Source organism: Sus scrofa, chromosome 14 (assembly GCF_054392235.1).
Source record: "Sus scrofa isolate SSC_HxYL_T2T_F1_AM1 chromosome 14, Sscrofa_HxYL_maternal_Yorkshire_Landrace_v2.0, whole genome shotgun sequence".
Classification (NCBI taxonomy): Eukaryota; Metazoa; Chordata; class Mammalia; order Artiodactyla; family Suidae; genus Sus; species Sus scrofa.
In genome coordinates, this window is record NC_139396.1 from 98,417,061 (window position 1) to 98,443,207 (window position 26,147).

At 39.8% G+C, this 26,147-nt stretch overlaps 1 protein-coding gene across 6 annotated transcripts in view; it reads right to left on the bottom strand.

Annotated features, from left to right (window-relative positions):
• Positions 1-397: 397 nt before the first annotated feature.
• Positions 398-26,147, bottom strand: part of ANXA7 (annexin A7) — a 29,352-nt gene continuing 3,602 nt past the window's right edge. For 2 of the 6 annotated variants that reach the window (XM_005671100.3, XM_084997325.1), the window contains exons 2-14: positions 25,949-26,003; positions 23,700-23,904; positions 22,781-22,882; positions 21,828-21,892; positions 21,376-21,441; positions 17,702-17,795; positions 17,228-17,322; positions 12,079-12,192; positions 11,518-11,688; positions 7,079-7,249; positions 6,924-6,999; positions 4,394-4,506; positions 398-897 (exon numbers count right to left, since the gene is read on the bottom strand). In XM_005671100.3, coding sequence (XP_005671157.1) covers positions 775-897; positions 4,394-4,506; positions 6,924-6,999; positions 7,079-7,249; positions 11,518-11,688; positions 12,079-12,192; positions 17,228-17,322; positions 17,702-17,795; positions 21,376-21,441; positions 21,828-21,892; positions 22,781-22,882; positions 23,700-23,904; positions 25,949-26,002 — 1,449 coding nt within the window. In that variant the 5' untranslated portion in view covers position 26,003 and the 3' untranslated portion in view covers positions 398-774. Of the gene's footprint in view, positions 898-4,393; positions 4,734-5,375; positions 5,864-6,785; positions 7,000-7,078; positions 7,250-9,667; positions 11,138-11,431; positions 11,689-12,078; positions 12,193-17,227; positions 17,323-17,701; positions 17,796-21,375; positions 21,442-21,827; positions 21,893-22,780; positions 22,883-23,699; positions 23,905-25,948; positions 26,004-26,147 lie in introns of those variants that run through there. The other 4 variants (XM_001927802.7, XM_084997324.1, XR_014828105.1 and 1 more) reach the window with 3 other exon arrangements.

Below are 26,147 nucleotides of genomic sequence, written 5' to 3' on the forward strand. Positions count from 1 at the left end.
CTTACACAACCAAATCCTTAACCCACTGAGCAAGGCCAAGTATTGAACCCGCATCCTCACAGACATTATTTTGGGTTCTTAACCTCCTGAGCCACAACTAGAACTCCAAATTAAAGGCTTTTATATTTTTTTCAAAAAAATTAAAGGCCAGATCTTTAACCCACTGAGCAACTTGTCCTCATGGATGCTAGTCAGGTTCGTTAATCGCTGAGCCATGACAGGAACTCCCCAAATATTAAACAATATTCTATGTGGGAGGATTTGTGTTTATGAATATAGAATATACAATATAGGAAAGCAAGTGCAAATTATCCTTCTGGGTCAAAAGAGCTGAATTGAAAAAAAAAAATACAGTTTTGCCATGCTACCAACTGTAACTGTCCAATGGAGGGCAGAGTTTTTTTAATTCAGTATTATTTATTCAAATTTATTCAATATTGAATCTTTTTAGTCAATATTATTACACAGAGGGAGAGACTGTTGTGACTTTTGATTTCCTACTTAGAATAAAAGCAGTGAAAATTATGCTTTACAAACATTGCATTATTACTACATCATTGTGATATGGCTTTATTTGATTGTATATAGAGGAAAAAATAACATTGGAATTAAGGCAATAATCACATGTGCAAACCAAGCACAATACCCTGACGTAGTCCTTAGTAAAAGCTCTTTTGGTTAGGTGACGGTTGATGTTGCTGCATGCAGATCAGTCATTGTTTTGAAGTATAAGCTTTGAATAGCTTCATTCATTTAAAAAAAAAAAAATCTCTCCTACTGGCCCACAATGGCCAGAAGAAGCCTTCGGTAATCTCCACTTGTGTCACTTGCAATCATTGTGCCCAGGGTCTTCTGATACATCTGACTGAACATCTGTTTTATTTGTACAAGATCAATCTGCATGCAAAAGATGATATTTTTGATATTAGAAAAAAGCTGTCAAAAGAAATCTGATATTTATTAGAATTATCCTTTAATAGTGAAAAGAACCTAATCATAACCAAAGCAGAGGGGTTTGGTTATAGCTAACATTCATAACAATAAATGTCTGATCCATTATTCTGTAATGATATTGGATAAGGGTGATACTAGTTTCATCTACTATTCCAAATATACTAGTTATTTAAAAACCATTTGATAGGGTGGCTATTATCAAAAACACAGATAATAACAAGTGATGGCAAGGATGTGAAGAAATTAGAACCCCTGTGCATTGGTGGTAGGAATGTAAGATAGTGCAGTCTCTGTAAAATAGTATGGTAATGACTCAAAAAAAAAAAAAAGAAGAATTACCATATGATACAGCAATTCCACTTCTGGGTATTCACAAAAGTGAAAGCAAATATATGAATACCCATGTTCATAGCAGCATCATTCACAACAGCCACTAAGCAACCAGCATCAGACTGTCCACTGATGGACAAATAGATAAACAAAAGATGGTATATACACACAATAGAAGGTTATTCAACCTTAAAAAGGAAGAAATTCTAACACGTTCTACAATGTGAATGAATCTTTTTTTTTTTTTTTTTGGTCTTTTTTGTCCTTTTAGGGCCACACCCACGGCATATGGAGGTTCCCAGGCTAAGGGTCTAATCAGAGCTGTTGCTGCCGGCCTATGCCGGAGCCACAGCAGTGCCAGATTTGAGCAGTGTCTGCGACCTACACCACAGTTCATGGCAATGCCAGATCCTTAACTCACTGAGCAAGGCCAAGGATCAAACCCACAACCTCATGGTTCCTAGTCAGATTTGTTTCCACCACGCCACAATGGGAACTCCTGAATCTTAAGGACATTAAAAGGACAAATACTGTAAGATTCCACTTATGTGAGTGTCTAGAGTAGTCAGATGCAGAGGACAAAAAGTAGAATGGTGGTTGCCAGGGATGGGAGCAAGGGAAATGGTGAACTATTGTTTAATAAGCATGGATTTCCAGTTCTGCAAAGTGAAAAAGCTCCGGATAGTGATTGTGGAACAACAATGTGAATGTACTTAATGCCACTGAACTGTAAATTTAAAAATGACTAAAATGGGAGTTCCCACTGTGGCGCAGTGGGATCAGTGGTGTCTTGGGAGCAGTGTGATGCAGGCTTGATCCCTGGCCCAGCACAGTGAGTTAAGGATCCGGCATTGCCAAGGCTGCAGTTTAGGTTGCAATTGTGGCTTGGATCTGACCCCTGGCCCAGAAACTCCATATGCTCTTGCAGTGTAACAGGTTAAGAATCTGGCACTGTTCACTGCAGCAGCTTAGGACGCTGCTGTGGAACAGGTTTGATCCCTGGTTGGGGAACTTCCACATGCCATGGGTGTGGCCAAAAAAAAAAAAGATGAAAATGGTAATTTTTTCTGTTATGCATATTTTATTATAATTTTTAAAAAAGAGATTTCTCTGAGAAAATTTAGATTTAAGGCGTTCCCACTGTGGCTCAGCGGAAACGAATCTGACTAGCATCCATGAGGAGGCAGGTTCAATCCCTGGCCTTACCCAGTAGGTTAAGGATCCGGTGTTGCCATGTGGTGTAGGTCACAGACACAGCTTGGATCTCCTGCATTGCTGTGGCTGTGGTGTAGGCCAGCGGCTACAGCTCCAATTCAACCCCCAGCCTGGGAACCTCCATATGTTGCAGGTGCGGCCCTAAAAATATTTAAAAAAAGAAAGAAAATTTAGATCTAAAAATGAATACACAACAAGTTTTCTCCAAACACCATATCATGGCTGTCTTTTAAAAAATGATTAACCTTCTTTGATATAATTTAGTAGCATATATTTTCTTTCAATTCAAAAAAGAGTCCACTAAACATACAAAGTCAGGAGTTCCCGTCGTGGTGCAGTGGTTAACAAATCCGACTAGGAAACATGAGGTTGTGGGTTCGATCCATGGCCTTGCTCAGTGGATTAAGGATCCGGCGTTGCCGTGAGCTGTGGTGTAGATCACAGATGCGGCTCAGATCCTGGATTGCTGTGGCTGTGGTATAGGCTGGCGGCTACAGCTCTGATTAGACCCCTAGCCTGGGAACCTCCATATGCCACGGGTACGGCCCTAGAAAAGGCAGAAAGACAAAAAAAAAAAAAAAAAATATATATATATATATATATATATATACACACATATACATACATACACACACACACACACAAAGCCAAAGAAAGGTATACATTTGAGGCTATATTTAGGTAAAATGATAAAGATAAAAATTTTAAATTATTTTATAATTAACAGTATATGCTAAATTTCCAGAATTTTACATCCAATAGGATTTATCTGCATAGGTCTTTCATACAGTTTTTTACATAAGCAAAATGAAAACCAAAAGATAAACATCTTCCAACTTGTCATAAATCAGTATTCTCTAAAGACCTTCTCAAGTGGGAAAATTTCTCGCATTGGCTTCAATGAAGTACAGTGGTTTGTTTCACTAAAGCAAGCTTTTCTCACAGAAGGAGGAAAGGGAACACTGTGTTAAATTTATACAAGCTCCACCAGCAGTGAGAAAAAGAGTCTTTCTTAATATCAGTCCTAAAGGACTGACAACCAACTAAGGAACTCTTAGGAAATCAACATTTTAAGTCAGACAGAGAAAGACAAATGTGGATGACTTCATTTATATGTGGAATTAAAAATAAATAAATAAACAAACATAACAAAACAGAGTTACAGATAGAAGAAACAGGTAATTGCCAGAAGGGAGAGGGTTGGGGGAGGAAAGAAACAGATGAGGGAAATTAAGAGGTATAAACTTCCAGTTGCAAAATAAATGAGCCACAGTTATGAAATGTACAGTGTGGGGAATAGAGTGAATAACTATGTCATATCTTTGTATGGTGACATCATAACCAGACTTACCATGGGGATTATTCTGAAGGGTATAGAAACACCAAATCACTATGTATAACAGAAACTAATATTGTGCCATAGGCCAATTATATTTCAAAAACAAACAAACTCATATAAAAAGATCAGATTTGTGGTTATTAGAGGTGGAAGGTGGAGGGAGGGGAATTGGAGGAAGATAATCAAAAGTTACAAACTTCCAGTTATGAGAAAGAAGTAGGGATGTAATGCATAACATGATAAATATAATTAACATTGCTTTATGTTATATATGAAAGTTATTAAGAGAGGAAATCCTAAGAGTTATCACAAAGAAAAAATTTTATTCGTATTTCTTTAATTTTGCATCTATATGAGATGATGTATGTTCACCAAACTTATTGTAATAATCATTTCATGAAGTATGGAGGTCAAATCATTATGCTGTATACCTTAAATTTATATAGCACTATGTCAATTCTATCTCAATAAAACTGGAAGAAAAAAATTTTAATATTGCTTAAAAAAAAAAAAAATCAACATTCAACGTCAAGAGCAGAGAAGAGAAAGCCTCACCTCACTCCGCGTAACCACAATCCTGACCAGGGTGGAGTCATCTGTGCCGGCACCTTTCATGGAATAGTAGAGCCTCTCAGCGAAGAAGGCAGGGCGGTTCAGGGCACACTGCACTGCAAGTGAGAGATGCCTCAGATGTGGGACCATGATTTGACAAAGGTGTCCAAGCACCAGCTTCATCTACCACCTACAGCTGTTTTTCATCATTTTCTTTTCTTTTCTTTTCTTTTTTTAAAGGGCCACACCCATGGCACATGGAAGTTCCCAGGCTCAGGGTCAAATTGGAACTACAGCTGCCAGCCTACACCACAGCCATAGCTACACGGGATCCAAGCTGTGTCTGTGACCTATACCACAGTCATGGCAATGCCAGATCCTTTAATCTACTGAGCAAGGCCAGGGATTGAACCTGCATCCTCATGGATACTAGCCAGGTTTGTTACCACTGAGTCATGATGGGAACTCTGCCTTTCATCATTGTCTACGCAGTTATCTCAGAAATCTGAGGTGCGCTGAAGATGTTCTCCCTCTTGATTTATCTCAGCATCCATCTTTCTACCTGCAGCAGACAGGCTACCTTCAATTCTGAAAGATTCCCTCTGGCCAATAAATCCCATTTTTCTCTCCATAGATGCAGTCACTTAGATTCTTAACATTTTCCCTCTTAAAGTGAGAAAATCTATAGCAACTGTGTTGTGCTAACATCTTGCTTAAAAGGGATAATGACTAAAATCTGAATTCTAAAAGTCAAATACATCATTTGGCTGAGAGAAGGATGTAAGATACATTCCAATTAAAAAAAAATAAAAAAACAAACACACAGCGAGTTTGGTTGTGGCACAATGGAAACCAATCCTACTAGTAGTATCCATGAGGATGCGGGTTCAATCCCTGGCCTCGCTCAGTGGGTCAGGGGATCCAATGTTGCCATGAGCTGTGATATACGGTCACAGACACACCTCGGATCCAGCGTTGCTGTGGCTGTGTTGTAGGCTGCAGATGTGGCGTGGGCTGGCAGAGGAGGCTCTAATTTGACCCCTGGCCTGGGAATTTCCATATGCTGTGGCGCTAAAAAGCAAAAAAACCAAACCAAACCAAACCAAACACAGACTTGAGCAAAGATTTAAGAATGGTAAGAAATCTGTTATGTTTTCTCTTAGGAAAATTAAATTAGCAAAGTCTCCTCCTGCAGATGATAAAGACGTACTAACTATACATTATTAGTTAACTGCAATTACTATAGTAGTATCTGCAAGACACTCAACTGTCAATACTAATGTGTTACTAATACTCTCTTTACTCTTTTATTCCCCAGGAGAATGAAATTTTATTAAGCATCTGGATGTCAGGTAACCAAATACTGGATTTTTTTTTTTTTTTTTTTTTTTTTTGTCTTTTTGCTATTTCTTTGGACCACTCTCACGGCATATGGAGGTTCCCAGGCTAGGGGTCGAATCAGAGCTGTAGCCACTGGCCTACGCCAGAGCCACAGCCACGCAGGATCCAAGCCGTGTCTGAAACCTACACCACAGCTCATGGCAACGCCGTATCGTTAACTGAGCAAGGGCAGGGACCGAACCCGCAACCTCATGGTTCCTAGTCGGATTCGTTAACCACTGCACCACAACGGGAACTCCCAAATACTGGATTTTTAATTTTAAAAGGGAAAAGGGTCTCATTTGGGCTGAGTACTTTTTTTTTTTTTTTCCTTTTCTAGGGCCACTTCCCACGGCATATGGAGGTTCCCAGGCTAGGGGTCTAATCGGAGCCACAGCAATGTGGGTTCCGAGCCGCATCTGCAACCTACACAGCTCACAGCAACACTAGATCCTTAACCCACTGAGCAAGGCCAGGGATCGAACCTGCAACCTCATGGTTCCTAGTTGGATTCGTTAACCACTGCGCCACGCCACGACAGGAACTCCTGGGCTGAGTACTTGAAAGGCGTTCTGGGGAGGCTCAAAATGACGTGTTGTGTGGAGGCAGTCTATAGTTCCTTAGAGCTTTCCACTCACCCTAATGGAAATGCTATAGTCTGTTTTTATATTTTTGTATAGTCTTGAAGAAGGGCTTAGAGAATAAAGACCAAATAATTCCAGAACAGTCCCATTTGATCATACCACCAATAAAGGGAATTGCATATAAAAACAGGAATAGCTCAGCCTCTGCCTATGCAGATTCCGGGGAGGCTACAATTAATAATCACCACTTAGGAGTTCCTGTCGTGGCTCAGGGGAAACAAATCTGACTAGCATCCATGAGGACACAGATTTGATCCCTGACCTTGCTCAGTGGGTTACGGATCTGGCGTTGCCATTAACTGCGGCTCGGATCCTGTGTTGCTGTGGCTGTGGCGTAGGCCGGCAGCTACAGCTCTGATTTGACCCCTCGCCTGGGAACTTCCATATGCCATGGGTGCAGCCCTAAAAAGACAAAAATCATCATCATCATCATCATCACCACTTAATAGGATCAACTACTCAAAGCTTCACTCACAAACAAAACAAAGTGAAACACAAAAGTATCTTACAGATGGTCTTCAAGCCACTTTCGACATTTCCAGAAAACTCACGGCCAACACTGCTTAACAAATCTCGATTAGCCATCTGCAAAGAAAATGCATAGGGGTTAAAATATTTTCATGCCTTAAAACAGAAGCCAGATCTTCAAAAGAAAAGCTCATACCCTGGAATAAGCCTCCATGGTAGCTTTCAGCTGAGGAAAGCTTCTTGTGGCGAGAATCATGTTAAAGCAAGATTCATCTGTCCCTAACCTCCCTTCGCCAGCTTGATAAAGACGCTGAGCGTCTTCCTGAGCCATCTGGGGGTTAACATTCTGGTTCTCGTCGCGATTTCCCTGCAAAAGAGGAAGGCAGGAATTAGAAAAAAGTGATACAAGTTCTATTTTAAAAAGTTTTTCCAGTCTAGTCACTTCTGAATTTAAAGGGACAGTTTACTAAAAATGAAGGCATAAAGTTTGTCTTGCATATCTTTCACTTCCAAAGAAACAATATTTATGTAATTAGTACTTGATTATACTGCTAACTTTGGACTTTATAATATATGATCATTGTTTAATGAGATTATATTAAAAGGTTTTTAGGGCTTTGAAAGTTAGATTAAATCAGAAAAGGTTTCCATAAAAAATTACACTTTTTTGAAAGTGTAGAAAATTTTATTAATACTCAGTTTTAAAAGCTTTATACCTGTGATACACCAAGAGAAAGGGATTCTTAAAGAAGTTACTCTTTAGGGTTTAGCCTTTGGTTTACAAATTGTGGGGTTTTTAAAAAATTCAATAAACATTTATTCAGTATCAGGTATTAAGAGACAAGGCATAAGCAAACCACAGGGACTGGAATTGACTATGGCCCCTCCATTCCTCCCATTAAGGAGATAAAAGACTCCTCTATGGCAGGATTAGGGCTATAACCAAGGTCTCTGGGTATTAAGTGCAGGCTTAGTGCAGGGAATGACAAGTGGCCCAATAGAGTCCACGAAAGCTTCTCTGAGGTGCTCTGAAGGGTGGTAATAGGGCCAGGACAAAGAGACTGGTGTGTGTTGAGACTGCAAAGTATGACATCGCCAGAGACTGTGACCATACACAGACTTGTGATCCAGAAAGTCCTGAATACCAACAATGCAGCCACTTCCAGCTTCTCAGAGAAAACCTTTTTCACCTCTCTATTGATAGGATCTACTTCCATCAGTCCATGTTCCAAGCGAAATGAGCACTGTCCCACTCAGTTCGGAGAGAGCGGCACTGGGGTTTCCCTGGAGGGTGAATATCCCTGCACTCAGGGACCAAAGTAACTTTCTGTTTCTCATGATGAAGCGACTCCTGAGCTGCACTTTGAGGACCTCCTCTACTAGGAAATATAAACTACAACTCAAAGGGAGACATGACGACTCTTCTTAGCTGGGACTGAAGATCAACATGCATTATATTGAGTTCCACTTTGTATAAGGTATGGAGCACTTGCTTTGTGCTAGGCTGTATTTGTCAGGGTTCTCCAAAGGAACAGAATCAACAGGATGTGCTACATGGTGGAGACACAATAAAGAAAAGGGCTCTGCCCTCAAGGAATTTAAGGGAGGGAGCATAGAATATGGAGCCTGTGTGAACTTCCTTTCTTCCATCCAAATGCAATCATAACATGTAAGTATTTATTTTGAATGTACACATTAAAAATGTCATGTGAGCCTTTTATTTATTTATTTTTGCATCTTAAGGCCGCACATGTGGCATATGGAAGTTCCCAGGCTAGAGGTCAAATCTGAGCTACAGCTGCAGGGCTACTCCACAGCCACAGCAATGTGGGTGGGATCTGAGCTGTATCTGTGACCTACACCACAGCTCACAGCGATGCCAGATCCTTAGCCCACTGATTGAGTTAAAAGAAGCTATAAATATGGGAGTTCCCATCATGGCTCAGCAGTAACCAACCCAACTATAATCCATGAAGACGCTGGTTCGATCCCTAGCCTCACTCAGTGAGTTAAGGGTCTGGTGTTGCCGTAAGCTGTGGTATAGGTCACAGACGCAGTTCGGATCCTGCATTGCTATGGCTGTGGTATAGTCTGGCAGCTGCAGCTCTGACTGGACCCCTAGCCTGGGAACTTCCATATGCCACAGGTGGGGCCCTAAAAAGCAAAAAATAAAAATGAAAAAAGCTATAACTCAAGTTCAGCTAGGCTGTGACAATTTATAGACCAAACTCTTCCCTGGGATGGGAGGGAAGAAAGAAGAGAGGGAGAGAAGCTACTCCAGGTCCAAACAGTTAAGCTTAGACAGGTAGTTGGCTTCTCTCAAAATAGAAACACAAACCCAAACAAAGGAAAAGCTGTCCTCTAAAGTTTGAATGTCTGTGTGAGCAACAAAATGGAGAGGTGTTCCTTAAAGATGAGAAACTGTCTTCTCAATAGCACTGGGCACAAAGAATGTGTAAAAGAAGCGTATTCTAAATGGGCTACTGAATTCAGCACAGGAAAACATGTTTAGGAAAAACTCCCCAGATTATTGTCTTTGGATTCAAGCACACAGTACAGTTCCATTTTCCCAGGAAGCCACTCCCTAGAAGAGGATCTTTTACTTTATAAAATGGCTGGGCCTTGAACCCTGCATAAAGAGACATTCAGCAGCTGACTAAAGTCTTTTATTTTCAGCCGTGCCCATGACATGTGGAAGTCCCTGGGTCCTTTACCCATTTCATCACAAGAGGATGCCTTAATAATCTTTTTTTTTTTTTTTTTACCATTAAATCTTGGTCCTTGATTTTTTTTTTTTCATGCTAACTTACTCCCCTGCTCTGTTACTCTGTTGTAGGTAAAGTCAATGTCTTCCCATCCATTTGCTTTCTTTTCTCATTTCCATCCCCACTCACTTTAGCACACCATTGTCTATGCAACTACCCCACTTTGCTCTGAAGAGCCTCTCCTCTACTTTTAGAACCCTCAGACTGTCCACCTTGTGCACTAGCAGAACAGCCAATAACTCCTGATACTGAATCAGTGTGCTACTTTTTTTTGGGGGGAGGGAGCCACACCTGAGGCATATAGAAGTGCCCGGGCTAGGGGTTCAATCAGAGCTGCAGCTGCCAGGCTAAGCCACTGCCACAGCAACATGGGATCTGAGCCCAATCTGTGACCTGTGCTGAAGCTCTCAAGACATCCAGATCCTTAATCCACTGAACAAGACCAGGGATTGAACCCACATCCTCATGAATACTAGTTAGGTTCTTATCCTGCTGAGCCACAATGGGAACTGCTGTGTGGTAGTCTTTTGCATCATCTCTCAAATATATCCTGATCATCCCATTCTAAATGTGTTTATAGTATTACTCCAAATACTCTATTTGGATAATTTTCTGCTACTTTTCCAGCACATCTGGGGAATCAAAATAAGGAAGGTACTAATCACATTACTATGGATGTTGAAACATTATCTGCATTACTGACTCCTCACACAGTTCTCACTCTTGCAGCACTTCCATGACAGACTTCCACATATTCGGTTGATTGTCCAACTTAACTGGCAGTACAATACCAAGCTTAAAAGTACAGATTCAAGGAGTTCCCGTTGTGGCGCAACGGAAACGAATCCAATTAGTATCCATGAGAATGCAGGTTCAATCCCTTGCCTCTCTGAATGGATCAGGGATTTGGCATTACCATGAGCTGTGGTACAGGTCACATACGTGGCTCGGATGCCACGCAGCTGTGGCTGTGGTGTAGGCCGGCAGCTCTGATTTGATGCCTAGCCTGGAAATCTCCATATGCTGCGGGTGTAGCCCTAAAAAAAAAGGCAAAACAAACAAACAAAAGGTACATATTCATCTCCATTCTAAGATACAGAGCCTCAAATTGATTCCTGATTCCATATAATCTTAAAGAGGTTAATTTCTCATTCCTTACAAAAGCCAGATCTGCAGATATAAATTTCCATAGTGACTACAAAGAAATTTGAAGTGCATTCTTTGTTGTCCGTTTTAACGACAGCAAATTCCAAGGGGGCTAAATATTAAAAGGAATAATGAATGCTACTGCAGAGTTCCCATTGCGGCTCAGCAGGTTACAAACCTGACTAGTATCCATGAGGATGCAGGTTTGATCCTTGGCCTCATTCCGTGTGTTAAGGATCCAGCAGTACTGTGAGGTGTGGTATAGGTCGCAGACTCGGCTTGGATCCTGCCTGGCTGTGGCTGTGGCGTAGGCCAGCAGCTTCAGCTTCCATTAGACCCCTAGCCTGGGAACTTCCATACACTGCAAGTGTAGCCCTAAAAAAAAAAAAAAAAAAAAAAAAAAATGCCTACTGGCAATCGCAGTAAAGAATGTTGCTTCGGGAGTTCCTGTCATGGCACAGCGGAAATGAATCTGACTAGGAACCATGAGGTTGCAGGTTCAATCCCTATCCTTGCTCAGTGGGTTAAGGATCCAGTGCTGCCATCAGCTGTGGTGTAGGTTGCAGATGCAGCTCGGATCCTGCATTGCTGTGGCTGTGGTATTGGCTGGCAGCTTCAGCTCCAATTAGACCCCTAGCCTGGGAACCTCCATATGCCGTGGGTGCCTTAAAAAAAAAAAAAAATGTTCTTTCTACCAACGCACAAATATTTATGCCATACTCACCTGGCACATGGATACAAGTAAACGTTCAAAATGCCCTGATGTATCTGACCTAATGTCCTTTTCAAGATCTCGTCCAAATTCTGATTGATAACATCGGACAATTTCTCGGATTTCCTGATTTGTTCTTGTGCACAAAATTTCAATTAATACACGTTCCTGAGTTCCTGCTCCCTATGTAAAATGAAGAAAGGGAGAATTACACACAGGAAAACAAAATTTCTGAAAGTAATTCATTTTACTGTTCCATCAAATATTTATTTGGCCTGAACAGCTCTACATATTGAGATGACATAAAAAAATATATTGACAGGAGTTCGCTCATGTTGCAACAGGTTGGGGGTCTGACGTCACTGCAGTGGCTCGGGTTGACGCTGTGGCGTAAGTTCAGTCCCTCACCTGGGAACTTCTGTGTGCTACAGGCAAGGCCAACATTTTTTTTTAATTTTTAAAATAAGGTATTGACTTAGCTATCACTGTAAATTCAGAACTGCATGATTTATGGAGTTTTACATTTTAAATTGGATAAAATATTTGGAATAAATGCCATATAGTATATAGTACCTTCATTGCATTCCGTAAACTCCAGGCATCATAATATGTAGATGGCATGAACAGGGCAAGGATCAGTTCTTCCATATTTCCACTTAACTCTGATTTAAGATCTTTGATTAAATCCTGTTAAATTACAAATACAAAGTAAGTATATGTGCTCTCCAAATTTTGCTTAAATTTTTTAAGAAAAATATGAAAAACAGAATCAAATTGCTTTATGAAAACCTCAATTTCAATTCTGAATATTATATACTAAAAACTAAGTAAATGTATATACCTTTTAGGTTTATTATACTCAAGCAGATATATTTGATTCATTCTATCAATAAATACTTAATAATAAATTACTGTAGTTTTACCACTAAACCAGGTACAGAACAAGAGATACATGAAACAAAGAACAATTTAACAAAATGATAAAGATATTTACTTAGTATAAGAAACTATTCTTTTTCTATGAAGAAGTAGAAATTATCATCATGTTCTTATTTGAAAAGATAAACATCTAAAAAAGATAATACAAGGCAATCTATACTCCAGCACCAGATGAGTAAGTAGCACAGGAATAAACAGGAAAAGTTAAAAGTGGGCTAGAGAGAGCCTAGAGAAAGCCCACATCTTGAAGAGTATGTAAAAATTAGCAGCCAAAGAGAAAGGAGAAAGTTATTTCCAGCCAGAAGGAAGAACACAAATAAGGAATGGAAAAGTAGTTCCCAGCCTTGGCTATATGCAGTGAAATCATCTGTTGAATTTTTCTTTTTTTTTTTTTTTTTTTTGGTCTTTTTGCCTTTGCTAGGGCTGCTCCCATGGCATATGGAGGTTCCCAGGCTAGGGTCTAATTGGAGCTGCAGCCCTAGCCTACGCCAGAGCCAAAGCAACTGGGGATCCGAGCCATGTCTGGGAACTACACCACAGCTCACGGCAGAGCCGGATCCTTAACCCATGGAGCAAGGCCAGGGATCAGACCTGCAACATCATGGTTCCTAGTCAGATTCGTTAACTACTGCGCCACGACGGGAACTCCCTGTTGAACTTATCTTAAAAAATAAAAATAAAAAAATTTATGTGAAGAATGAATACTCAGAGATTCTGCATGTGTTTTTTTCTTTTTTCTTTTTTTTTAATAATTTTTTTTATTTTCCCACTGTACAGCAAGGGGGTCAGGTTATCCTTACATGTATACATTACAATTACATTTTTCCCCCACCCTTTGTTCTGTTGCAACATGAGTATCTAGACAAAGTTCTCAATGCTATTCAGCAGGATCTCCTTGTAAATCTATTCTAAGTTGTGTCTGATAAGCCCAAGCTCCCACTCCCTCCCCCTCCCATCAGGCAGCCACAAGTCTCTTCTCCAAGTCCATGATTTTCTTTTCTGAGGAGATGTTCATTTGTGCTGGATATTAGATTCCAGTTATAAGTGATATCATATGGTATTTGTCTCTGTCTTTCTGGTTCATTTCACTCAGGATGAGATTCTCTAGATCCATCCATGTTGCTGCAAATGGCATTATGTCATTCTTTTTTATGGCTGAGTAGTATTCCATTGTGTATATATACCACCTCTTCCGAATCCAATCCTCTGTCGATGGACATTTGGGTTGTTTCCATGTCCTGGCTATTGTGAATAGTGCTGCAATGAACATGCGGGTGCACGTGTCTCTTTTAAGTAGAGTTTTGTCCAGATAGATGCCCAAAAGTGGGACTGCAGGGTCATATGGAAGTTCTATGTATAGATTTCTAAGGTATCTCCAAACTGTTCTCCATAGTGGCTGTACCAGTTGACATTCCCACCAACAGTGCAGGAGGGTTCCCTTTTCTCCACAGCCCCTCCAGCACTTGTTATTTGTCGATTTATTAATGATGGCCATTCTGACTGGTGTGAGGTGATATCTCATGGTATTTTTGATTTGCATTTCTCTTATAATCAGCGATGTTGAGCATTTTTTCATGTGTTTGTTGGCCATCTGTATATCTTCTTTGGAGAAATGTCTCTTCAGGTCTTTTGCCCATTTTTCCATTGATTGATTGTTTTTTTTTGCTGTTGAGTTGTATAAGTTGTTTATATATTCTATAGATGAAGCCCTTGTCCGTTGCATCATTTGAAACTGTTTTCTCCCATTCTGTAAGTTGTCTTTTTGTTTTCTTTTGGGTTTCCTTTGCTGTGCAAAAGCTTTTCAGTTTGATGAGGTCCCATGGGTTTATTTTTGCTCTAATTTCTATTGCTTTGGGAGACTGACCTGAGAAAATATTCATGATGTTGATGTCAGAGAGTGTTTTGCCTATGTTTTCTTCTAGGAGTTTGATGGTGTCCTGTCGTATATTTAAGTCTTTCAGCCATTTTGAGTTTATTTTTGTGCATGGTGTGAGGGTGTGTTCTAGTTTCATTGCTTTGCATGCAGCTGTCCAGGTTTCCCAGCAATTCTTGCTGAATAGACTTTCTTTTTCCCATTTGATGTTCTTGCCTCCCTTGTCAAAGATTAACTGACCATAGGTGTCAGGGTTATTTCTGGTTCTCTATTCTGTTCCATTGGTCTGTCTGTCTGTTTTGATACCAGTACCACACTGTCTTGATTACTCTGGCTTTGTAGTATTTCTTGAAGTCTGGGAGAGTGATGCTTCCTGCTTGGTTTTTGTTCCTCAGGATTGCTTTGGCGATACTGGGTCTTTTGTTGTTCCATATAAATGTTTGGATTGTTTGTTCTAGTTCTGTGAAAAATGTCATGGGTAATTTGATAGGGATTGCATTGAATCTGTAGATTGCTTTGGGTAGTATGGCCATTTTTACAATATTGATTTTCCCAATCCAGGAACATGGAATATCTTTCCATTTCTTTACATCTTCTTTGATTTCTTTGATTAAAGTTTTATAGTTCTCGGCATATAGGTCCTTTACCTCCTTGGTCAGGTGTATTCCGAGGTATCTGATTTTGTGAGGTGCAATTTTAAAAGGTATCGTATTTTTGTATTCCTTTTCTAATATTTCATTGCTGGTATACAGAAATGCAACTGACTTCTGAATGTTAATCTTATATCCTGCCATTTTGCTGAATTTATTAATCAGTTCAAGGAGTTATGGGGTTGAGTCCTTAGGGTTTTCTATGTATAGTATCATGTCATCTGCATACAGTGACTGCATGTGTTTTTTAAATTCAAAAAGAGATTATGATGCTCAGATAAGGTTGAAAATCACTAATAAAGAGTCAAGAATGAGCAAGGCTTGTTCAATGGAACAACAATAAGAAAACCAATTTTGTTAGAGGGTAATATTTTCATAGACCAGTAAAATCTATATGCTTGAACTATTACCTTGAATACCAAGCTAAAGAATGAGGATTGATTCCTCATGCTGAGAGAAGCCACTGGAAATTTTTATGCAAGAAAATGGCATTGATATAGCAACAATAGGTAGTATGGACTATAATGACAGAGGTTATAAATAAAACTTAGGCTATTGGAATATTTAGGTAACAAGCAATAAGGGCTTGGTCTTGAGTGATAACAGTGTAAGTGGAAGGAAAAAAGGAGAGAGAAGACACATTTTTACTTTTTTTTTTTTTTTTTTTTTAGGGCCGCACTCACGGCATATGGAGGTTCCCAGGCTAGGAACCTGGGAAAATTGGAACTACAGGCACAGCAACACCAGATCTCAGCCATGTCTGTGACCTACATCACAACTCACAGCAATGCCGGATCCTTAACCCACTGAGCAAGGCCAGGGATCAAACCCACAACCTCATGGTTCCTAGTTGGATTCATTTCTGCTGCACCACAAAGGGAACTCCAAGAAGACACATTTTTAAAGAGCCTGTTACAGATAAGATCAAGATAACAACCAGCTGCTAGGACAAAGCAGTGCCTGGCATACAGTAGGCACTGAAACAATATTCACTGACTGACAAAGATGAATGCAGAATCAAAGAAGATTCCGTGCCAGGCTGGAAGAAGAGTGTTTTTATTAATAAGAAGTCAAGATAAAAGGTTGCTGTGGGTAAGGAAAATAGGCTGTGAATTTAGTTTTAATTCAAAAATGACATGAGAAAATTCAGGACAGCATAGCACAGACTACATATGAATTAAAGAAATACTATTCTAAGAGAATTGAGTCTGATGTTGAGCCCTAAGAGAATCTAGAGTTTGTGTTGCTTAATCAGCCTTATGACTAAGAAAGTGGATCTAGATTGGGAAGAGGGAAAGGCAGAATAGATGAGGTGGGACGAGCCAGTGGACCTCTACTCCCATTCTGAGAAAAGTAAACTGGATCCAGAGGATGTCAGGAAATTTCTAGGATTCCTATCTAAATGACAAACCAAGACTACCCAGCCTTCCCCTTGATATTTAAGAAGCCATGACATTTTTCAGCCACAGAATCTTGCATGATTTAGTCACTGATCATCCACTGAAATATTAGTATTTATCATGAATTACTGTTACTGTGCTTGGTGCTATAAATACAAGGATGAAAATGACTTGGCTTGCCTGAGGGGTGCTCACAGTTTTTATAGGGGGTGGGCAGTGAGATTACCTAGAGCAGAGGTTTTACAAAAGAACTATGCAATTACAGTGGAATTAATACATAGTCTGCCCAAAGCAACAAGAGAAACTTCACAAAGTAGCTTAAGTCAAATCCTGGAGAATTTGTTTGCTATGAAAGAAAACAGGAAAAGGTGTTCTAAAACAAAAGAACAACATAAACCAACCACACAAGTATGTGTGCAGTGAATGGCAAGAAGTCCATACAGACAGAATACAGGATATATTTAGAGGGAGGGAGAGGAGAGGAAAGGAAAATGATGCCAAGGACCAAGAATAAGCAGGGGCTGTATAAGAAGTCCTTGAATCCCACCATAAGGAGAAGACTGAGAACCAAGCTCTTTATTATGAGTGTGATCATCGCCTACTTTCTATGGAACATCTGTCACCTACCAGACATATTAAATAGGTGTGACTATGAGATCAAGGACTGCTCTAGTATTGCAAAGGCTTTTAAGAGTAATCAATATTGAAGACACCTCTCCTAGGGTCCCTGAAGTCCAGCTGTCTACTTTATATTCACCAGTACTAATAAAAATAGTATACAACCTGACATGCATGTAGGGCCTACAGGCCACTGTCAATGCTCCTGCGAGAAAAGAGAAAACAAACGAACAAAAACATACCTTGCCATACATGGTCTTAAAAGCTGCTTTAATTTTTTGCCTTTGATCATTGGAACGGTTGGCCACAACATCTATAATTGCCTGCTCGTCTGTCCCTGGAAGAATCATACACAGGTTTTTTTTTTTGGTTTTTTTGTTTTGTTTTGTTTTGTTTGGCCACCTTCATGGCATGCGCAAGTTCCCAGGATCGAATCTGCACCATGGCAGCAACCCAAACCACTGAGGTGGCAACCCTGGATCCTTAACCCACTGCACTACAGGTAATTCCAGAATCATACATGTTTAAGTGAGGATGAGGTCTGTTGGGGTGCTCCCTGTGAAATACCTCTTAGATGCTTACAAGATGCCAGATTAAGGTGAGGTATGTGCACACCGGCTGACATATAAATTTTACTTATGAGCTAAAGCTTATTTTTACTTTACACTCAATCACTTGAACTTATTATAAATGAGACAAAAATATGTTTTCCTTACCAAAACCCTTCATTGCTTTACGAAGAATTTCTGCATCTCTCATGGCATCAAAGTTGGCAGCCGGTCGGATTGTCCCTTGAGCCACTGTGGCAAGCTGAGAACAAGAGGCGTAAAATCCAAGTCAGTTATTGTGGTAATATATTTCACAATATATACACATAACAAATCAAAATGTTGTACACCTAAAACTAATACAGCGTTATGCGTCAATTGAGTCTCAATAAAACTGAGAAGAAAATATTATGAAAAAATATTCAACGTCTTTAATAAAAGAAATATTCAAAAAAAAAATCCAACTCAGGTTTCTCTGATTATAAGAAGACAACTTAAGACTTCTTCAACCATCACTCTAAGGCAAAGAAGCCAGTGCTTAGGTTTTTTAAAACAAGGATATTTATTTTCAGGGCTCATTCTGGAACAGACAGAGCCTATCTTCCTTCTGCCAGTAGATAACCAGACACCAAACTTTCAGGAGATAAGATCATCAAGCTTGTGAAGTTAGTCACACTCTTTCTATGTCTTGGTTTCCCTCTTGGTAGAAAAGGAGGATAAAAAGAGAGTGTGAGATCAGTGGCAATGTTTGATTTAAAAAATATATTGGAGTTCCCGTCATAGCTCAGTGGTTAACGAATCTGACTAGGAACCATGAGGTTGTGGGTTCGATCCCGGGCCTTGTTCAGTGGGTTAAGGATCTGTCGTTGCCATGAGCTGTGGTGTAGGTCGCAAATGCGGCTCGGATCCCAAGTTGTTGTGGCTCTGATGTAGGCTGGTGGCTACAGCTCCGATTTGACCCCTAGCCTGGGAATCTCCATATGCCGCAGGAGCAGCCCTAGAAAAGGCAAAAAGACAAAAAAAGAACATAATAATGGCTTTAGTGAGGTAGGGCAGGAATTTCCCAATGAGGTTTCAAACAAGCAATATAATTTTGGTAATAACTCTTTATTTCCTACCTATCAGATTATTAGACATAAAATAAAAACATTTGATAATAAGAAAAGCACAAGAATAGATTCTGGGAGTTACAACATTCTTCACTGATTTTACAAGAAAATAAGCCAGAAAGCAAAACAAAGGATATATTTATAATTTATATATACATTTATGTTTAGATTAAAATTAAAATTATATATATAATTCAACTTAAACATGATATATGTTAAATATATATTAAAACTATAATATGTATCTGTAATATATTATATTATAATAATATAATAGGAAGGTCCCATTGTGGCTCAGCAGTAACAAGCCTGACTAGTATCCATGAGGATGCAAATTCGATCCCTGGCCTTGCTCAGTGGATTAAGGATCCGGCATTGCCATGAGCTGCAGTGTATGTCGTAGATACGGCTCGGATCCTGCATTGCTGTGGCTGTGACATAGGCCAGCAGCTGTAGCTCTGATTCAACCCCTAGCCTGGGAACTTCCTTAAAGGCAAAAAGAAACGATAATAATAAATAAATAAATATTATATTACATATATAATGAAAATTAAGCCACATAATTAAAATATAATTTATACATATTTATATACATAATTGTTAGGACTTTTTTTCCCCTTCCATATGTACCCACGGCATCCCAGGCTAGGGGTTGAATTGGAGCTGTAGTTGCCAGCCTACACCACAGCCACAGCAATGTCAGATCCCAGCCGCATCTGCAACCTACAACCCAGCTCAAGGCAACACTGGATCCTTAACTTACTGAGCAAGGCCAGGAATAAAACCTGCATCCTCATGGATACTAGTTGGGTCTCTGCTGAAACACAACGGAAACTTCAAGAAAAACGGTTTTGTTTTATAAGAATAAAGTCTAAGTTTGAAGTGAATCTTCATCAACAACACTATCATTCTCCAGGCACTTTCACTGAACTCAAAAGAAATCGGGATCCATGTTCTTGAGGTCAAAGCTCTAACAGGAGATTTCTGAACACAGCAAATCCCATACTATCTGCCACCACAAATTCCATCCTTTGACACTCATTTGATTCCAACCTTCCTGCTGAAAAAACAGCCACAGAATTACAATTGGATCAATGAAGAGAGGCAATCTAGCCCCACTGTTCAGCCACAAGAAAAACTTTCTTTACGGAGTTCCCGTCGTGGTGCAGTGGTTAACAAATCCGATTAGGAACCATGAGGTTTCGGGTTCAGTCCCTGCCCTTGCTCAGTGAGTTAACGATGCGGTGTTGCCGTGAGCTGTGGTGTAGGTTGCAGACGCAGCTCGGATCCTGCGTTGCTGTGGCCCTGGCGTAGGCTGGTGGCTACAGCTCCGATTGGACCCCTAGCCTGGGAACCTCCATATGCTGCAGGAGCGGCCCAAGAAATAGCAAAAAGACAAAAAAAAAAAAAACTTTCTTTACATCTTCACACACACAGACCCCAACCAACCATCATTTTTAGTGGCAGGGAGCTCACCCCTCACAAGGTAGTCTATGCTATTTCCATCTAAAAGCTCTTCCAAAATCTACTGCTCTGTTAACATTCTGGTTTTCTGGTTTCAGTCTTATGTTAAGGTGGTAATTGTTATACAAGATAATGTGCATGTGCATATGTATTTTACTTTGTGTTTTATTATGTTTAAAAACATTTTATATTCAATCATAAAATGATGCCTCTAAAATTATATGCATGCTTAAACTAAAATAAAAATTCCCATAACAAATGACTAGACTAGCTACAGATTTATATGACTAACAATCAACTTCAACAAAATTTTTTTAAAAAGGATTGAAAGCAATTTATCATAGCTTTGGAGGAATATCATTTACTGTATCAGCAAAGTAGCACTGTATAACAGAGAAACCACTGGTCTGAAAGGCAGATGACTAGGATCTAGTCTCAGCTTTGTCCATCACCAGCTGTGTGGGCCAAGTTTCTTAATCTTTCTAGAGCTAAAGTTCCAGAGTTCCCATTGTGGTGCAGTGGAAACGAATCCGACTAGGAACCATGAGGTTGCAGGTTCGATCCCTGGCCTTGCTCAGTGGGTTAAGGATCTGGCATTGCCATGAGCTGTGCTGCAGGTTGAAGACACAGCTCAGATCTGGCGTTGCTGCGGCTGTGGTGTAGGCCAGCAGGTGTAGCTCTGATGTGACCCCTAGCCTGGGAACCTACATATGCTGCAGATAGGGCCCTAAAAAGCAAAAAAAAAAAAAAAAAAAAAAAAATTTAAATAAAATAAAATGAAAAAAACAAATAGAGCTATAATTCCTTGAATCAGAAAAGCCAGAAAAACTGGCTAAGGTGATTCTCTTCCAATACTGTAATCCCTTTCACATCCTAAAATAGCTTGAAAATGCTAGATCTTTATGAATAAACAGAATAAGAGAAAATCAAGATAAGGTAAACTTAAACTGCTTACATTCCTAGTAGCTTGTATAGCATACAAAAGAATTAACAAGTCAATTAAGGAATAAAACTTAGTATTAAAATAAGGCACTATACTAGACAGGGCAAAATCCCACCTTCTGGGACTACTGAAAAAAATCAATTTAACAGACATTGGTTGGCTATTATGTTTAAGTCCCTGCCAAGTACTACAGAGACATAAAGATAAAACAGACACAGTTGAGCTCTCAAGGAAGTAGTGAGAGACAAATACACAAGATATTAAAACTAAATGAAGGCACATACAGGAGATCTAGTGTTTAGTGGACATTAGAAAACCTTACTCACTTCACTGCTATAATCCAAAGAAATAGGAGAGAAAACAGGGTAGGAGGGAAAGGATTCTGTACTGATCTGAAAGAAGAGTGGAAAGTTAGAAAGGCAAAAATGGAACACAAAACCACACATCATAAAACATTGCCAGAAATATCAATCACCCAAGTTCATGGTAAAATTGCCAGTGAGGCAGGAGGAAAAACAACTAAAACCATGCCAAGAGCCCAAATGAATTTCTATGAAAACGAACATGAGTATCATCACCTGTGAAAAGGGACCTATGTTTTTCTTACCAAAATCATCAGGACACTACTTAAAGCAGGTGGGCCAAAGACAGCACAAAGTCTGCGATTAAAGTCTGAAGTGACATGGAACTTCTCTAATGTCAGCAAAGGAGTAGTGCCCTTCTTTAACATTATCTAGTTACTCAGATTAAATTTAAAAGGTAGGAAAAAAAAAAATACCTGACTAGGGTAAGGAGTTTGTCCTCCAGGATACTGAGAAGGCATTGGTCCTCCAGGAAAACCACCTACATGTTAAGAAAAAATACAGCAAACAGCTCTCAACTGATTTTTCAAAACAGTATTGATTATGAATCTGGAAACAGATGAGAACATTCACACTACGTTATTCACTAGAATAAACTTTAAGTAATGTGTTTATAATTTACCAAATCAAAAACCAACTTTGGCCACAAGAATCTTTTAAAATATTCCATGTCCTACACAATTTCTTAAAAAAACAATACTTTAAAAAAAAGAATAAAACTCTTGAACCAGATTAAATTTTGATTCCATCTGGAAAGGGCAACAGGACAAAGTTCTGGGGGGTGTTTCATCTGTGCTATAGGAATAAGCAAAGAAGTTCATGAAGGTTTTGCTCTTTGGCTCAGGAACAGACAGCTTTTTTTTTTTTTTAATTGAAAAAATGGGTCTTGGAGTTCCCGTTGTGGTGCAGCAGAAACAAATCCGACTAGTACCCATGAGGATGTGGGTTTGATCCCTGGCCTCATTCAGTGGGTTGGGCATCTGGTGTTGCCATGAGTTGTGGTGTAGGTCATAGACACGGCCTGGATCTGGCGTGGTTGTGGCTGTGGCCGGCAGCTGTAGCTCCAATTTGACCCCTGGCCTGGGAACCACATTTCATGGGTGTGGCCCTAAAAAGCAAAAAAAAAAAAAAAAAAAAAAAAAAAGAAAAGAAAAGAAACAAATGGGTCCTTATTCCCATCTTACTGATTAAACTTTTTCATCAAATTAATATATTTCAAGAAACAATATAGTACTTAAAATTATTTATAGAAGCATTTAGTATAAAGGTTTACCGAAGATGATCCCAAACATAAACTAAGGTCTCTCAATGGCAACTGAAAAATGCAAAATATCATGCTATTATTTTTCTCCAGACAGTTGGTACCTACCAGGTACTGGGACCTGTGCTGGGCCACCACCATAAGACTGTGAGGGTGGCTGTGGATAGCCAGAAAAGCCTGCTCCACCTGGTGGAGCTCCAAATCCTTGACCTGGAAGAAGAGAGAAAAAAAAAAAAAAAAAAAAATTATAGAGACAGTTTTCATAATTGAAAACTTTAAAAACAGTGGGAAACAGTGGGAAAAAAATGTACTAGCACACTATAGCAGCAGTTTCTTTTGGTCTAAATTCAACTTCTCACCAATTCCTGCCCATTAAAAATATATTAAAAACATTTTACTTCATTCATCTACTTTAATAACAATACAAAACGCTAAGTTTCTTTGGTTTGGGAGTTTTTTGCTGTTTTTTGTTTTGTTTTAACCACTTATGCACAAAGCTGTCCTAAAGGTCACAATCATGCTAACTGAAATGTCTTTTTTTTTTTTTTTTATGGCCACATTGCTGGCATATCAAAGTTCCTGGGACTGAACGGGAGCCTCAGCTGCAACCTACATTGCAGATGTGGCAGTGCTGAATCATTTAACCCACTGTGCCGGGCCAGGAATCAAACTCACACCCCAACACCCAACCTGAGCTGCTGCAGTTGGATTCTTAACCGACTGTGCCATAGTGGGAGATCCTAATTGAAATTTCAATTAGTTTTTTTAAGATTACAAATTATTGAGCAAACTGTTATATATTGGTCCTCCATTACCATGCAATTTATTCCAATTCTTTTCACAACAGAATTCTAGAGACTGCTCCCAGCTTTCACGCCCCCTGAAAATCTTTATTCCTTTATCTTATTAGCTAGGTCCTTACTGTCTGAAGTGGAAAGTAGCCTAAGTGCAACTCTGACCTCATACAAAACAAGAAGAGGATTAAAGAGAGAAGGAAAAAATGCTAATTCCACAACCCATGACTCACCTCCAGGATAGGAAGGAGCTCCCCCTGGCTGTGGGGCACCAGGATAGCCTCCAGGGGCTGGATAACCTCCAGGGGCAGGGTAGCCTCCAGCTCCTGGGTAGCCACTACTTGGTGCTGGTGGGTAGGCACCTCCTCCCATTGGAGGAAAACCACTAGGATAAGGATACTGACCAGGAGGGGGAAAAGATGACTCCTGACCTGCAGGCTGAAAAACCGGAAAATTGTTCAAATGAATGTGATCATTGAGAAACATAATCCTTCTAAAAAAGGAAACAAACAGAGATAACTGCTAAGGTCTAGCTTTTTCTTTCTTTCTTTTTTTTGCTTTTTTAGGGCCGCACCCTTGGCATATGGAGGTTCCCAAGCTAGGGGCTGAACTGGAACTACAGCTGCCAGCCTATGCCAGAGCCACAGCAATGCCAGATCCAAGCCATGTCTGTGACCCACTCCATAGCTCACAGCAACGCTGGATCCTTAACCCACTGAGCAAGGCCAGGGATCGAACCGCATCCTCACGGTTCCTAGTCAGATTTGTTTCCACTGCACCACGATGGGAACCCCTAGCTTTTTCTTTAACATGTTAAAAAACCCATTAGAAACCTTGGTATATCATACTAGTTCATCAATATATTAATTTGCAGGACACTTGTCAGAATTTGGTTAAATATAATTCCACCTATGTCAGGCAACAGGGGTTTGTTTCTCTATTTTGGAGTAAGAGCCAGGCACTTTGCTCAAGGCTTCAGGAACAACTACCAAAACTCACTGATTTCATTTTCCTAGCACTTGGAAATATGGGGAAAATCCACCTCTATACCCTAAAAAGAGGAAGTCATGGCTCTTTTGCAACACACTCAGACCTTTGCATAATAGGAAAAAAAAAAAAAAAAGGTGACCTGAGTCATACACTGGGTGTGACATTCTGGAACTCAGTTCAGATCACAAAATGTGATCTTTAAGTGTGGCAAAGATTGTTATATGTTCATTAAACTTTTTTCCAGGCCACGAAACTAGACATTTCCCAGGAACCCCTATAGTTAAGTAGGACCACACGACTGAATATTGGTAAATGAATGTGTTCCAAAATAATACACACCCCTTCCAGCCTGGTCCCTCTAACTTCCCACCCAGTCCTCCATGCTCTCTTCTTCTCTTTTCCTTCATCTGCCTGCTGGAAGCAGAGGATCCAGTGGAGGAATCCAAAGCACTTAAGGATGACAGAGCCAATATATGGAAGGAGCATGGGAACCCCAAAGACCACATGGAACGAACCTCTTAGCTCCCCCCAACGCTCCTCCCCGCATACCCCTCCCACACTCCACCCCTACCACTGACTTCCAAGAGACTGAAGGAAGCAAGAAATGAATTTTTACTGTGTTAAGTCATTGGGAAGTTAGAGTTGTCTGTTTTAGCAATTAGCCTATATAGACTAAAATGGTTGCCAAAGTCCAGTATAGTACATAAAGACCTGGGGACATTTTCTTAATTCTCATCTCTTCTATGATAAATTCAGGAGAGCTATATATTCACTTTACATAAAGGTACATGTATCATCATTAAGCTGTACAGACCTCTCTTTCTATTCTCCCAGAGTTAGAAAGAAGCCAGAAAATACCTATGAGCATAAAATTGAAATGCACAATCCTTACTTATGCCTCAGCTATGTGGTCAGTCCTTAGAATAGCACAGACATCAACAAGGCAGAATTTGGTAGTACATTTATAAAACACACTCCAAATACTGCAAGTCTCAGAACTACAAATCCAGGGCCCTCTAATCCACTGCAATTTGTTACCTCTGAGTCAAGCCCTTCTTAATTAAATTTTTAACACAAAGGTTAAAAACCAGTGACTCATAGGATAGATTTAGCTTACATACATGTATTGGTTCATACAGCATTTAACATTTAAAAAATACATTTCCCAATTCAAAAAGTGGACAATTTCACATAAAATCCAGATTGTTGGCTTTACTTGAAGAAATGGATTATCTAGCAACACTGTGTCAGCCTCTGTGCATGGCCATATAAGGCTGACATTGAGTAACTGATGCCTTTCCACAGCTGAGGCAAACCCTTGTAGTTTTCCCACCACACCTGCCTTCTCTCATGTACTCTATTCAGTACCTCTGGCCATTTGAATATATGATCCCTGCTCTAGCATATTTCTAAGAGTTGTCATGGGCTACTCCTGTACAACACCTGTTCCAAGAACATGAGCTATTTTAGTATCATAAGTGGCAATACTTACAGGATATCCAGGGAAAGGTGGGTAGCCTGTGGGGGTATAGCCTGGGTATGACATTCTGTAACAACAACAAAAAAAATGTCCTCTGTAATTTCTTAAAAGGATTAAGGCCTTTGAAGATATATACTGTCATAGGTTTTAATCAAAACATACCTTCTTTCAAAAGAGTCTAACAGGCAGACTGATTCAGAAGCATTCCGTG